Source organism: Chenopodium album, chromosome 18 (assembly GCF_948465745.1).
Source record: "Chenopodium album chromosome 18, dcCheAlbu1.1, whole genome shotgun sequence".
NCBI classification, from domain to species: domain Eukaryota; kingdom Viridiplantae; phylum Streptophyta; class Magnoliopsida; order Caryophyllales; family Amaranthaceae; genus Chenopodium; species Chenopodium album.
This window is the reverse complement of record NC_137851.1, coordinates 9,685,766-9,701,835: the sequence shown is the minus strand read 5'-3', so window position 1 is coordinate 9,701,835 and position 16,070 is coordinate 9,685,766. Positions and strand designations below refer to the sequence as shown.

The following is a 16,070-nucleotide window of genomic DNA, read 5'->3' as shown; positions in this document are numbered from 1 at the left end:
AACCATTTAACCAATATCGAGATTTGTAACCAGAAAACACAAGTTGACAAGGTTTCCAGTCTGCAAGAAAATAGACAAGAATTAACAGATAGATAACTGTTCTTTTGTTCAATTAGCAAAATCTACACTACAAAATCTGTCTAGAGGTACAAAGCACTACTTGACATCCGATGAGCAAGCTCATTAACAAACACACCCCTCCGCAAACGTTTACTTCCTCTCCTATCATAGATGGAACGAAGCAAGAACTGAGCTGATCAAAGGAAAATGCATGTCTACAGCATTATCACCATCCTAAAATACCTGCCAATGCAAATATATGTTAAGAGCATGAAAAACAGATCATGAAGATAAATCAAGGCAAATAATCAAATGCATGGTACAATTTCAAAAAATAAATGGAACAAATAGGTACATTTTTTTTGTTTCTTAGGCAGGAACGGGCGGAGTTTCTTACTCAGAAGCCAGAAGAGGTAGCTTAACAGCCCAAATAAAGGGGAATTATACGAAAGGCATAAGAAAATGAGATAACCTATAACAGCGTTGGGGGCAAAGAGAATTGAGAATCCAATACAGCACATAACATACGAAGGGCTCTAAGCAATTTTGAAAAGAGAATTAGAGAAACTAAGAGAAATGAATTGAACCTGTCCAGATAGAAATAAAGATCCAAATAAAAAAAGGGTAAATACTTATTTGTGTGGTTAAACAAGTGATACCACCCAACGCAAACAAACATATTTCTTGCTAAGAAAATCAAGCCTACTTTGCATCATAGGCAAAAGGCCAAGATAGGTGCACCAATAAACCTTCATCTAATAAGAACTCAAATATCAGCACATTTAAAACAATGCAGCATCCTCCTTGCAAGAACTTCTCTATAATACTATTGCCTCTCAAATGACCAACTCCATAAAACAAAGTCTGGCTACACAGGAAATCCAGTAACAATACCAATTCTTTGAAACCCTTGGCTTGGGGTAAAAGTATTATTCATTCCATAAGCCAATCATAGTCTTCACAAACTAAGCATAAATATTTGATTGCAAAACATAAAAATTGCAAAGAGGTCAGATGACCCAGATCTTACAAGAGCAAAATCTATACCTAGAATCAGACTCATTTTTTATACCACTGTAGAGATACAGTGATTGAGATTAAGGCTTTGATGGATTGATTGTAGAGATACAGTGACATACTCCTGAGTATTGAATAACGAAGTTAGCCAATGTGACTGGATGAGATAGTCTTTCAGGAGAAACCTTACTCATAAACGCCAATTCTTGAGTCACAAAGCAATCACTCAATAGTTTATCCGAGATAAGTTTATTAGTATCTTCACAAACAAATACCATTCCTGGCTGGTTAGAGTTAGATGACTAAATACTTGCAAAGCAAACAGAAAAAAGTTCAAAAAAAATAACACTCTCTGAAAAGTTCATAACTAAATGCATTTATGATGGTGGATTGGTGATCAAGATTGATATTCTACATTCGTCATTGGCCTCATTGCAGACTGGCAAAAATATCTACTATCTAATCAAGAGCAATTCGACTACTTAATTCCAAACATTTTAGAAGCAAATAATGTAAATTTCAAAAAAATCTCTAATATAAGAACATATGCAGAGTAAAATAAAATTAGCAGCAAACATACCCAAAGCATGGCAGTAGTTTAATTACTGCTGTTGATTCTGAGGTGGCTGTTGAGAATTTGGAGGTGGTGGCATCCCCGGACGAGGAGGTCCATAGACTGGCACCTGTCCTCCAGGAGGTGGTGGCATTCCTGGGCGAGGAGGTGGGGGAGCTGGCATCCCAGGCCTGGGAGGAGCTGGTGGACCACGCATCATTGGAGGAGGGGGGACAGGCATCCCAGGTCGTTGGGTATATTGAGGAGGAGGCATTTGATAATGCCCAGGAGGAGCTGAACCAGGTCTTGATCCGGGAGGGTACTGCCCTGGGGGAGGTGGGCCTCTCGGAGGCATCTGTGGTGGCCCACTTTGAGGTGGGAATCCTGGCATCTGCTGACCAGGTGGCCGCATTACAGGTGCATTTGGGTAAGTCATCCCAGGAGCTGAGAACTGAGGAGCAGGGACTGGTGGTCGAGAGATCTGAGGCTGCATCATGCCTGGAGCTGGACCACCAACACCACGAACTGGACCAGCCAGACCAGGCTGAGCATGAACAAGAGGTGCGGTTGGAATACCCCGTCCAGCAGCTCGGCCAAGACCAGAACCAGCCACGGCAGAGGCACTCATGGACTTGGCACGTGACTCTTCAGGAGGGGGAGGGCCTTCAACAGTCATGGAAATCAACTCTTCACCTCTAAGAATGACAAGGCCAAGGGTACGGCGTTCTTCTCGCTCCTCATTAGGGTTTGTTTTGTTGGTTTTGCTACCTTTAGTGGGAGGCAGCTTCCGAAACTCCTCACAATCGCCAAGGACAAGATTCATGTGACGATCAAAGGCCATGAACTTCCCCACAAGTTGACGGCCATCTTGAATAGTGACCCGCATGCGGTAATTAATAAACTGGAGCATCTTTGAACCCTTAGACATCGACATGTTGATCGATTGTCTAGTCTCTAAACACCAATATGACCTGCACAAATGCCTCACACCCTTATAATCCAAGGACAACAATTCCTTTAAAGTAATTTCAACAATCTAATCAACATAACTATAACTATACAAACAAATACGCATTTCTAAGTACCCATGATTAACACAAGTATTTAATCCCTCTCGAGCACAAACAACAACAAATTCACAATTGATCTCAAGTGGGTTGGTTACCTAATCAGACAAAACAAGACAACCAACCTTTTCCATGAATTGTAAAATTTAAATGCCAACACTATAATATTAAGCGCACTATCACATTCAAGAAAGCAACATAGACTAAATTATCTTCTCTTCAAATCTTAAGCACACATTTTGATCAGGCCCATCCCTGAGGCAGGTCAGGAGGGAAAAAAGGTCTAATTTCATAGTTCAATCCCAACATTAAAGGGTTGTGCAATACATTAGCAACCAAATTTGATTCAATTATCTCAAAAAAAATCAATGATTTTAGGGAAATTTGACTCAATAATCAAATTAGGCTCATAATTTTCTTTTCTGGTAAAATAATCGCTGAATATGATGGTTTCATAATCTTAGAATTTAGAACCAAGAGTAGAGATTTTCGAACCCTACACTTAATGCACTGACAATTAAATTAGATGAGATCAAAGATAAACCCTAGAAACCTGTTTTAAAAAGTATTAGTTTTCCATTATCCTTCCATTACTCAAATACTATTTTCACACTCCAAAGCTTGTATCAATTGTTTGTAAGTTAATTTAATTTTTTATTTATTTTGAAAACGGCTGAAATTACATAATAAACTGGGTTTACAACACCCGGTCAAGTACTATCGTTTAGGGTTTAGGTTTTAAGCAAGCTCGACTCGAGTTTGACGCGAACAAGCCACGAATCCGAAGCTCGGGTTCCAATGGCCTCAAATAGTTTCCACTAAGCGAGAAGGCTAGATTAGGGTCGAAAAAATGCAACTCATAACAATCAAATTTGACACAATTATGAATCAAATTAAGCTAAAAAATCACTTAAAATACTTCTGGATTAAGAATATCAATGTAATTGCACACAGAAGAATCCTAGAAACAAAAGCATTCGTTGTACCATTTCATAGCTTCAGTAATTATAAACAATAGTTCCAGAATCCCTACTAATATGAACCCTAAACTGACAATACTGGAAATTAAATTAACGATAGTGTTGATAAAACCCTAGATTATGAAAATCAATCTTACCTCAGAAGGCTGGTTTAATGGAGGAGATAAAGCTAAGAAGCCACTTCAATGGGACGGCGGAGCGCTTCAATGGAGGAGAGAGAGAGAGAGAGAGAGAGAGAGAGAGAGAGAGGAGCAGCGTGAAAGTGAGAATCGAGGGAAATTAAATTGAATGAAAGAAGATTAATGGGAGGCGTATAATGTCATCCGTCAGATCTATATAATATCAACGGTCTATATCTTCTCTTTTTTTTTTTTTTTTTTTATGGATGTTTTATCAGAATGACTAATTTAATAAAAGTATTTGCCAAAATGGATATTTATAAATTTTAATTCTAGGAATAATTATATTATTGACGGAAAATTATCTAGTGATTTTACTTTATTTTTCTCTTTCTTTCTCTACAAATTTTTTTTCGATAATTATAGAATGTAAATAATACGAAGTAAATATCAAATTGAAACGAGGAAAGTACTTGTATTAAATTAAACTCTTCTTATCATAGTTTATATATGATTACTCATTAGGACGTGTACATTAAGTACTCTCCAATTGGCTCTCATAGGAGAAAAATCAAAAGTAGCAATATCTATCTGAATACCAAAATTGTTGAGAATTAGTTGATTCTTTATGGAGAGCGACTTATGGTTGACTCTTGAACTAGAGTCAATTTATAGAACCACTTAGGGCCTGTTCACATTTACTTAATTTCAGTTCAGTTCAGTTCCAATCAGTTCAGTTTAGTTCAGTTCCAATCAGTTCAGTTCAGTTTAGTTCAGTTCAGCTCTTAATTTCCCTCCCACATAAAATATTCATTTCAGCTCAATTCAGTTCAATTCAGTTCAGTTCAGTTCCAATCAGTTCAGTTCAGTTCAGCTCCAATCAGTTCAGTTCAGTTCAGTAAATATGAACAGGCCCTTAATCATTAATTGTGTAATATGTGTCCATGACGAATTGACGGACAATAGCTCTCCAAGTTTGTTTTGCTCAAACATGGATTGACCTAATTAAAGATTCATCATTGTTTGAGTTTTTTTCGGGGAGTATATTGTAGATAGAAAACAATAGAGAGGTGAAAACCCTTTGAAAAGCTAAGTAACTTACCATTTAGGAAGTAACCTTCACTTATTATTATAATGAATTTGCCTTTTATTACGAAGTATTAATTATTGTTATTTTGAAGAGGGGGGAAGTTCGTTCATTAAGAAACATGGAGCTCAAAAAGGGTAGTAATTTGTAACCAGAAAACACAAGTTGGCAAGGTTTTCAGTCTACTAGAATATAAACAAGAATCAACAGATAGATAATAGTTCTTTCATAAGAAAAATAAAATTAGCAAAATCTACAAAAACGAATCTGTCTAGAGGTGCAAAACACTACACTAAAATATCCAATGAGCTTATTTAGTCACTGTTGTCACAAAAAAAAAAAAAAAAAAAAAAAAAAAAAAAAAAAAAAAACCCAAATGAGCAAGCTCAGCAACGGTAAGTCGGTAACACCCTCTGAAAAAGTTCACTTCCTCTCCTATCATAGGACCAGACCATAACTTAGCTGATCAAGGGAAAACACAATACTGCAACATAATCACCGTCCTAGAATACCTGCCAGACGACATACGAGACAAATGTAAAAAATCTGATTATGAAGAATCAGACACCAGAAAAAAAATGCTACACATTTTTACAATTGTATTTATTCTCTGTCATGGACTTTCCAATTTCAAAATTTAATGACATAATTTGGAAACTAACCGCAACTTTTTCCTTCTAAGGCAAAACAAGTGGAGTTTCCTACTTGAAAGTTGATATAAGTAGCTTAACAACCCAACAAAAGGGGACTTGGACTAAATGCATCAGAAAATGAGAATACATAATAACTTTGGGGGCAAAGAGAATGGAGAACCCAAAACTGGTCATTAATTTGACATGGTGAGGCCGTGTAAATAGGAGAAATGAATTAAACCTTTTGACATACAAAGGGGTCAAAACAAGAGAGCTTGAGAAACAAGGAGAAATGAATTAAACCTTTCGACATCAAGATCCAATACAAATTGGATAAATATTTACTTGAGTAGTTAAACAAGGATAACATCCAAAGCAAACAACAACAGCAGCAACAAAGCCTTAGTCCCAACAACAACAAAGCATACTAGTATATTTAATGCAATTAAAATCAAACCTACTTCATATCCTAGACAAAAAGGGCTAGATCGATACATCAATACGCCTTCATAAAGTAGAAACTAATTACCTGCCCCAGGTTTCATTGCACAAACCATATTCTTCACCAAATGAACGACAATAAAAGATACCAAAATGACCTTCTATATATTACTATTGCCTCTTAAATGACCAACTCCACCAAAATCAAATAAGGCTAAGCAGGTATCCAGTGTCAATGCCTATCATTCACAAACTTCACACAAGTTTTTCAATTCAAAACAAATCATTTGTAATAATGTCAGGTCTACAAGTGCAAACAACATCGAAAACCAAACTCCAATCTTGTACTATCGAGTATTGAACAACTAGGGAACGCCAATATGACTGTATGGAAATCATGGAATAGTCTTAAAGGACATATCGTACTCATAAAAGTCATTTCTTGAGTCACAAAGCAGTTACCTTCATAAAAGTCTCAAAGCACTAACTCCACAAACCTATTTCATTCGAATTGATATTAGGGGAAGGGGCAACTAAGGTAGTGCACAATAAGTAAATTATATCCAAAGCTATGTTAATTCATAGCACATTCCTGACTAGCCAGACATAAAGACAATGATTCATGCAAACACATGGAAAAACGTTGCTGCTGCAGATTCAAGCACATATGCAGATTAAAATCAAATAGCAGCAAACATACCCAAAGCATTGCATTAGTCTAATTACTGCTGCTGATTCTGAGGTGGCTGTTGAGAATTTGGAGGTGGTGGCATCCCCGGACGAGGAGGGCCATAGACTGGCACCTGTCCCCCAGGAGGTGGTGGCATGCCGGGTCTAGAATGAGGTGGCGGGCCACACATCATTGGAGGAGGTAATACTGGCATGCCAGGACGCTGGGCATAATGAGGAGGAGGCATTTGAAAATTCCCAGGTGGAGCAAAACCAGGCTTTGAACCAGGAGGGTACAGCCCCGGGGGAGGTGGGCCTCTCGGAGGCATCTGTGGTGGCCCACTTTGAGGTGGGAATCCTGGCATCTGCTGACCAGGTGGCCGCATTACAGGTGCATTTGGGTAAGTCATCCCAGGAGCTGAGAACTGAGGAGCAGGGACTGGTGGTCGAGAGATCTGAGGCTGCATCATGCCTGGAGCTGGACCACCAACACCGCGAACTGGACCAGCCAGACCAGGCTGAGCATGAACAAGAGGTGCGGTTGGAATACCCCGTCCAGCGGCTCGGCCAAGACCAGAACCTGGTACGGTACTGGCACTCATGGACTTGGTACGTGACTTGTCAGGAGGAGGAGGACCTTCAACAGCCGTGGAAATCCACTCTTCACCCCTAAGGATGACAAGGCCAAGGGTACGGCGTTCTCTATCCTGATTAAGGTCTGTTTTGTTGGATTTGCTTCCCTTAGTGGAAGGCAGTTTCCGAAACTCCTCACAATCACCAATGACAATGTTCATATGATGATCAAAACCCATGAATATTCCCACAAGTTGACGCTCATCCTGAATAGTAAAACGCATACGGTAATTGATAAACTGGACCATCTTCGAACCTTTAGACATAGACATGGTGATCGATTTGCTAAACTCTAAACACCAATATGACCTGCACATATTCCTCGAATCCTTAATATCCCAAGTATATTTTCTTCAACATAAATTCAGCAATTCAATCAACATAACTATACATATAAAATATACTTTTCTAAGCGCTCTTGATTGACAAAAGAATTCTGTACCACTCAAGCACAAAAAACAAGCTTACAAATCAAGTGGCTGGCTACCTTATCATTCAAAACAAGACAATCATTCTTTACCATGAATTTTTAACATTTAGATTTCGCCCTAATACTCTATAACAATCAAGAACACACACAACAACAAGGTCAACAATAACAACAACAAAGCCTTAGTCCCATAATGATTTGGGGAATCAAGAACACACACACACAAAATAAAAAAAAAAAAATAAAAAAAAAAAAACAAAAACAAAAACAAAAAAAAAGTTCTTTTCAAATTTCAATCACACATTTTCATTTTTGATTACTCTTCTATCTTCTTTACTCAAGCAGAAAATTGGCACCCCAACACATGTTGTCAAATTTAGCTCTTGAAAGATTTCATTAAGCAATCAAGAGCGCACACACACACAAATTTCTTTTTAAATTTCAATCACTCATTTTGATTACTCTTCTATCTTGTTTACTCAAACAGAAAAATAGCAACAACACGGGTTGTCAAATTTTGCTCTTGAAAGAAACTTTCATTAAGCAAACAATAGTATACCCTTATAACAAGTGCAAACAACCCAATAAAATTTCCCTTTATTCAACCCCAAACAACGAAAAGAGTCAATTCAGAGCACTTATAATTACTAAAAACAACCCTGATAAACCTAATACTGAGATTAAAGGGCATCATTAAGCTTCTCAGCAAAACCTAAATCATTAGAAAAATAATAACAATAGTAAAAAAAAAAAAAAAAAAAAAAAAAAAAACAGTGAATGCAACAAATAAAAAAAACCATGTACAACATTCAATCAAATCAACAACCCAGCATTTTTTATGAAACCTACAACTTAACCAGCATTTAATCGGAACACATAGCATGCAATGTTCTTCAGAAGGGAAATTCAACTTATAAAATGCCAATCAACAAAAATTTCGCATCAAAAACCAAACAAGTACAGAATTATTAAGAATTAAGCAACCAAATTACAACATGTTTTCAGAAAAACCAAAAATAGTCCCCAATTCACAGAGAACAAATCAATTCAAAGGGTATTTGAATCATCATCGTGAAAATAAATGGGCAATTTCAGAGAATAAATAAATACAAAGAATAACGTAAGAGGAGAGAGAAAAAGAGAAGAGAGTGTTACCGAAGAGCAGTGTGGTAGCGTCGAAGAAAAAGTACGGCAAATGCAGCAGCATTCCTTGTTTTAACAGAGCACTGCACTACTACAAGTGCAGAACAACGAGGCTCTCTTTTGGTTTTTTTTTACTACAACAATTTTAGGCTCATTTTATAGGTTTGATATGAGTAAAGTATGGGCCCTGAGTCGGGTATATTATATTGATATTCGAGAGATATAACCTAAATTAGTTTGTGCATTGAATTATACTCGTTATAGGTTGGAGACACCAACAAGGTGATTCAAGTGGTAAGCAACTTGATGTCCCTTAAAAGAGGTATCGGGTTTGAACCTCATCGTGTAAAGGCCCCCCTTATGCCCACTGCCCAGATTTTGATACATATATATAAACAATCTTGTGCAAAGTATATAAGTTTTATAGTTGATTAGTTACTTGATGCATAGATTTGGAAGGTCAAGGGTTCAATTTCCCTTGTTTGCACATTTTTTTTTTGGCTTTATTAATTGAAATACTTTATAACTTTGGCCCGGTCTATAAATAAATTCTAGATTCGCCCTTGCCCACCATAAGCTAGGTGTGCTATCCGGGTCGAATCTAGATATAGTCGGAGCTAAGTTTTGGTGAATCGGTTGGGCATTTAAAAAAAAAAATTAAATAAATGTAATAGGTTGGACACTTGAAATTGAGAGGAGGATATAATTATATCCCACAATAGTGCATGCAAGCTATCATGAAAAACTAGTATTCTCCGTCTTATCTATTGTGTTGGGTCGTAATTTTTAATTTTGGATAATGTCCTCACCACTTATACAGCTTATACCCGCGTTTGATTGCGCATGTATGACGAAGAATTACAGTACAATTATACTTGTATGACTTGGGTAGAGCGAATATGACTCAAGGAGTCTAGGGTCAATTTTGATAGTTTGAGCTTTTTTGGGGAGCTAGATGAGCTAGAAATTTAGCTAAATGATATTTGGTGAGTATCTTGCGTCAAATGGGTCATACGTACATATTATTGGATCATTTATTCACTTTGTCCTATTTGGGTGTGTGATTATATGAATATGATAATAATGCATGACCATAACAAAAAATATGACCTCATTGATCAAAACTAAAGAGTCCCTCTTGACCTAAAAGTCCAAACCCAAACTTCACCCAATATCAACTAGACTAGTATAATTTAAAATTACTCTAATTTTAATAATTATTGTTCATTTAATCATTAAATAAGCAAAAAATAACTTTGAGTACACCTTATATCCAGGTGTAGGTGTATACAAAATTTTCAACAACAATTAAGCACAGAGATATCCTTTTATGGGACTCTTAGGTAGGAAGTGAAGTTGCTACTACAATCACCCATGTTATACAACGAACTGGTAGATGTTCAAATTCGAATAATTTAGTTAGTGAAATCTCATTAGGATTCACAAAAAGAAGCCAATTATAACAAATTTTGCCAAGTAAACCTTAGCTTCCTTTCCCTTTGACTGAACTCACACTTCAGCTTTCTTAAAAACTTGCAACAGGATGCTCTGCTATAAGAATGTTGCACCTAAGCTCGAATCAGATAGCAGTTCATTACTCCAGAAGATGAACAATTTTATGGCTGATCACCACAAGAAAGTAAACAATTACTCTTTAATAACACAACTACAAAACATAGGGTTGCTCATGAGTTACAGCAGCATCCAATGGCATTCCGAATATGAATAACTGTGCTGTGTATGAGCCTCGATAAACAGCAAGAAACTATGGTTATTTGTAATACATTCAACTTTTGCAAATAATTCAAGCAACATGAGCATATGACAGGATGCCATTCACAACCTAGGGCCCTTGAATGTGAAAGAGGAGACTAATACAACCATTTCTAACCAAGTATACTTCTGTGGAAGGGAAGTGTTAATAAAATAAAACTATTTTGCTAATGCAAATTTTTACAGATCCCATATACCCATTTAATGGAACTAGCAGATGTATAATCTACAACACTTGTATAATAGTACCTCATGGATGTACAATGATATAGTACAATATCAATAATATTCATCATGGCAAAATTTATCCATGACTTCTAGGATCAGCAACTTGGTGAACCCTTCTAGCCTCTGCATTTGAATACTGCCCAACAACACGAGCATGAGGAATAGATTCTCTACCACGTGCTAGAGCATCCACATTTTCCACCAAGTATTGTCCAGGAAGCCTTCCAACCACGTTCCCCTCCTCATTGCCTTCCTTGTCCAAGAATGCAAAATGTGGGATGCCCTCAACACCAAATTCATCAATCTCCTGCTCCCACTTGGTGTTGTCAACATTCAGCATCACAAAGTTAACACGATCCCTGAGAGAATTCATTACGAAAGTAAGGTCATTAAAATATAGTAAAGCGACTCACAAACCAGAGCAACAATCAAGGTTATTCAGGAAAAATAGTAACAAAGAAAAAATTTCACCTGTACTGTTGCTCAACTTTGTATACCTCTGGTGCTAGTTCCCTACATACTTCACACCAATCCGCATAGAACTCCACAACTGTTGGTTTTCCATTTGATAAAGCCTGTACAACAAAAATGTCCATGTGCAAAAATGGATAATAAGCCACTGAAAGCCAAATTGAACATTGTGAAACACGCCAAACATCAATTTTTTTCACCATCAGACTTTAAGCTATGAGGTAGTTCATTCACAAAAATTTATTAAAAAAAGTGTTCATTTGCACTCGACTTTAAGATTAAGTGAAGGTATTAGATATTCATGCCTCTTTCTAGTTTTGTTTCGTGAACTTGCATGATTGCATTCAAAAGCATCAAGTTTAAGTTCAGTAATGGTATAGTTTTGCTAAATGCTTAGTGGCCCCCCTACACTCTAATTTATTGAGAGTCCTTCAAGAGGACCTAGGTCTTTGGAGGCTGTCAATGGCCTCAATGCCCGTTGATTGGGGGTCTTTCTTAAGGAATTGAGTTAAAAACTAATATAACTATTCTTCATTATTAGAATTTACACCACTTCACCATGTTGATGTAGTATATCTTTGAAATACATTTGTTAAGGTATCATTGAGGGTATAGTACAAAAGGAAAATACAATAAAGGAATAAACTAAATTTAAAATATGGCCAATTAAAGGGACAATTTAAACTACAATTGTGGCCCAGTATTTTGAGATGGCAATAGAAACTTTTTACAACCACTCCATGTTTAATTCTGCAAAAACTTTGTCCATGATGTATGGACTTGGATACGAGGGTAAGTCTTAGGACTGAAAATGATTTTATTTTTTCTGTTTGCCTTTTAAGTATACAAGTAGCAAGTATATTTAAAAGACACGCGGTCGCCCATGTAAAAAAGGCAAAGAACAAAAACTCGTAATGAACTTATGAATTGACTTCAGGGGAGGGACATAGGTAACGGCATAAAAAGTTCGTTAGGATTGGCTTGGAGAGGAAGCTAGCAGTGAGCTTGCTTTATAAATAAGAGAAGATTAGGGATAGGGGTTATGGTGAATATCTCCAACCTCTTGAATGTTGGTTAGGGAGAGAACAAGCCTCTCGAAAGCTTGTACTCACTTTCTTATATTTTTAGATTTTTATGTCAATTTCATCTTCTTCTTCTTCTTATTAATTTCTGCTAAAGTTTCTAGTTCATAAGCTTCATTAGTCAAAATCATCATTTTCTCTTTAGAATCATCCATATAAAATTCTGCAGAAAAATTAAGGAATGACCAGTATCATTCAGAATCTAATACTTGCTTCAGCTGTAAAATGCCTCAAAAAGTGAGCTTAAACCTTGATGCGAAAGCTTCTAAGTGGTGGTGAACATAAAAAGTAATATTTCCTAGGAAGCTTGTCCCATGCAGTTACATTCCTAGGTGTAAGGTGCTATTTGGCTAATCATGGGAAGGTATGTTTCCCATCTAAACTTCCACTTGGGACCTAGGCAAGCAGCTTCTTCTATTTTGTGGGAAGTGAAAGGTCCTAGGAAGCAACTTGCTATGTTCTTCCCAACCAAATAACTCCACATTCCTCCACCTCCCATTTTTTTCATGACAACTAGACAAACACTGAGCTTAAAGAGATATGGAGACATGGTTGTGAGTGCTTAAACTCGAGGTTTTAAGAGGGACAAGTTTTCAATGTGGCCAGAAGGGTCTATCACTCATTTATCCTGCCAACTCAAGCATTTGACACAGATACACAGATACTTGAGTTGAAACAAAGCTTCAGAGTTTTCACAGGTTTATGTTGTCAGACATATTCAAAAATACTTCTAATGACTAGTAAGGTCCGAAACATAGCTTTTACATCTACTCCCTCCGTTTTTAAATACTTGTTCCATTTCTCCATGCGCGGAGTTTTAGGAGAAATTGGAGAAAGTAATAAAATATAGAGATAGTGGGGTTGGTGGAAGAATAAAAAATTGTAAAAAAACTAAAAGTAGTGGAGAGAATTGAAGGAGAGAGAATATGGAATTAATATTGTTGGGTCCACTTGGTGAGAGAAATTAATTAAATATTGTAAATACTTTCCAAATAAGGAAATGGAGCAAGTATTTAAAAACGGTCAAAAAAGGAAAGTGGAGCAAGTATTTAAAAACGGAGGGAGTGCTTAACATTACTTTGGCACATATAGTGCACAAAAGTGTTATTAAATTTAGAGACAACTAAAGGAAGTAACACAACAGAAAAGACAAACCTCTTCATAAGGTAGTGCCATGGCAGTGAGGTCTCTTAATGAAACGCCAAAATCTAAACGTGCTGATAAGAAAAGCCCTAATGCTGCAGCAGTGGATAACACAGCTATTCTCTTGTTCACTTCTTTGGTTGGAAGTTCAGGAAGGCTAGCATCAGTGGAAGAAGTCACAACTTGGCCTGATTCCTCATTGACTGAATTAGTTTCAGCAGGTGGCTTCTCCTGGAAAAAGTTTTAATACACAAGAATAGTACAATTAGATATAAGCTAGCAGTGGCCACAGAGTCAAATGTGAAAAAGGTTGTAAATTTCCAAATTTTCCATCACAACTAGAACAAGAGCCAGAAAGTGCTTGATTTTCTGGCTGATCAAGACTTCAATAATTCAGACTTTCCACTGTAGGTTTAAAACATTGCTTAACCAGAGCATCGTTCATGCAGATGCAGTTGGCTAATGACTTAGAAGGGTAAATGTGAAATGAGTAAGAATCGATAGTGAACCTTGGCTAGCAACTAAGAAACACTCAAAGAGTAAGATTATGAAATTGGACAAGGTTCCATTAAAATTTACCAAAATAGAACTTACGACTAGCTTTAGATGGTTCCAGGACTTGAAGAATTAAGTTATACAGTGCCAAAAAATACCAAACATCATTCAGCAACATTATATTTGCTAGCATTACAAACCACCTCAGCTTATGACAGTAATCCATTTGGCATTATCAGTATCTATGAGATAATAGAAACTATACCTAATATTAATTCTAACATGTCTGCAATATTTGTTTGTTGATGCCAAGAAAACTCCCAAATGTTCAACCTTAATAAATGCTGAACGACACAGATAGCATTCAGACATACCTACCGTTACAGGAGAAGAATCTGAGGGAGTAGGGTCGGCTTGGCACGCAATCGATGGCAGTCTTCGCGGTCTGAGTAGAAATGGCCTAGGGGATTTGTAGAGAATCTGAGAAGAGTGTTTGAAATTACCAATAGGAGAGAATCTCTGACCACTGACCAAATTCGGAGAAACACGAGCAGCCATCTGTGGCAGCAGGGCCTCCTACGAGCACTGGTAAAGAATAAAAAAGCTGAAATATCAGTGTCAAATTTAATAGATGAGCAATACCTAGAATCTAACCATTTCACTTGGCAACATTAACTACGGTGGAACATTACTAAACCATAGAACTATCATCATCCAATAAGCTTAGGTTGATATGGGATTTTAAGAGCATGGTTTAATATTAAGAAAAACTAATGCAATCGTTACTATGATGCAAACTTAGAGAATAGCCAATTTCTTAAAATTCGAGAGCAAACACTACCAAACCCTAAATTCTGCACTCCTTGGAACTTTCGATCCCCATTTCTTACTGCCTATCCTACATATATAACAGTTTAAGTTCCAAATATCACAATTCACACACTTAAATCCAACAAACATTCACTAATCATTTTAACTACCCAAATGCATGATCAATCAACTAACATCATACCTCCTCATAGACTCTGCGACACCTCTCTGTTCTTTGTTCAACAAACGAACAACTAATAATCATTATCCATATTCTTTTAATCTACCCAAACTTAATTGGCTTTCTCCATTATATGTTAAAATACATGATAACTTCAAATCGCATTATTTGCATTCCAATTACCAAATTATATTTTAAAACCCTAAGAACCAAATTATACATTTATACTTCATCAAACATTCAAACAAGTAAATTATGGAATATCATAATTGACTTTCTTAACCGAAAATCGACTAAAAACTTGGAATTTGAATTGGTAAATCGATTAAATTCAAACAAATTCAGCACAGGTATCAATATTTAGGTTCTATACTAGAATTAACAGCTGCATATGATTTTTTTTTTTTGGATTCAATTGAGATATTCAAGTTCATATGTAATAAGCAATAAATGAATCAAAGATTGAAGACAAAAACAAGCAGAAATCCAGTAAGCAAGAGGAGAGAGAAGAGAAAGCTCACAGTAGTGCAGTTCTGTTACGTGTGAAGTGAGGTAAAATTGGAGATTTGTGGATGAGGTTCTGTTACACCACTTTTGAAGAAGTTCCGTATTTTTTCTTTGTTACACTACTTTGTTAGTTAGTCAAATGTAAAAATAACTTTCAAACCAATCTTAGACCAATATATTGCCACATTGTCCACATAGGAATATAGGATATGTGTATTAAAGGTGTTAATTTGGATATTTGGGTCGGGTTCAATGAAATCGGGTTGAAAGCAGATCAGATTTAGTAGTTTATCCCTTGACCCAAGACTAGACACATATACCTACACCCCCTCCTAAACGATGCGCATAATAGTATAATACTCACTACTACACATCAACTACTACAATACTTTTTTTAAAAAAAAAAAAAAAAAATCCACCATTTTCATTTATTCATTTCAATTTCTCTGCACATTCTCTCTCTTCACCCATTCTCTCTTTACATCATTTCTCTTCCATTTTCTCTCTCATCAAAAACTTTAATGGCAAAATTATTACAATATTATCACA

The 16,070-nt window shown here is 36.5% G+C and overlaps 2 protein-coding genes and 1 pseudogene across 3 annotated transcripts; all 3 read right to left on the bottom strand.

The window, feature by feature from the left end:
- Positions 1-5: 5 nt before the first annotated feature.
- Positions 6-3,952, bottom strand: LOC145593026 (uncharacterized). The gene is made up of 3 exons (XM_081649536.1): positions 3,815-3,952; positions 1,658-2,601; positions 6-303 (listed from the first exon to the last, which is right to left on the bottom strand). The coding sequence occupies exon 2, from the start codon at positions 2,562-2,564 to the stop codon at positions 1,680-1,682; it is 885 nt and encodes a 294-aa protein (XP_081505662.1). The 5' UTR covers positions 2,565-2,601; positions 3,815-3,952; the 3' UTR covers positions 6-303; positions 1,658-1,679.
- Positions 3,953-5,216: 1,264 nt separating this feature from the next.
- Positions 5,217-8,935, bottom strand: LOC145593025 (uncharacterized; annotated as a pseudogene). Its single transcript, XR_014102520.1, has 3 exons — positions 8,844-8,935; positions 6,657-7,567; positions 5,217-5,395 (listed from the first exon to the last, which is right to left on the bottom strand). The product of XR_014102520.1 is annotated as an uncharacterized LOC145593025 (transcript).
- A 1,649-nt stretch (positions 8,936-10,584) lies between these two features.
- On the bottom strand, positions 10,585-15,686 carry LOC145591439 (thioredoxin-like protein HCF164, chloroplastic). The gene is made up of 5 exons (XM_081647888.1): positions 15,536-15,686; positions 14,402-14,608; positions 13,541-13,759; positions 11,304-11,407; positions 10,585-11,191 (listed from the first exon to the last, which is right to left on the bottom strand). The coding sequence occupies exons 2-5, from the start codon at positions 14,579-14,581 to the stop codon at positions 10,909-10,911; spliced, it is 786 nt and encodes a 261-aa protein (XP_081504014.1). The 5' UTR covers positions 14,582-14,608; positions 15,536-15,686; the 3' UTR covers positions 10,585-10,908.
- Positions 15,687-16,070: the final 384 nt, after the last annotated feature.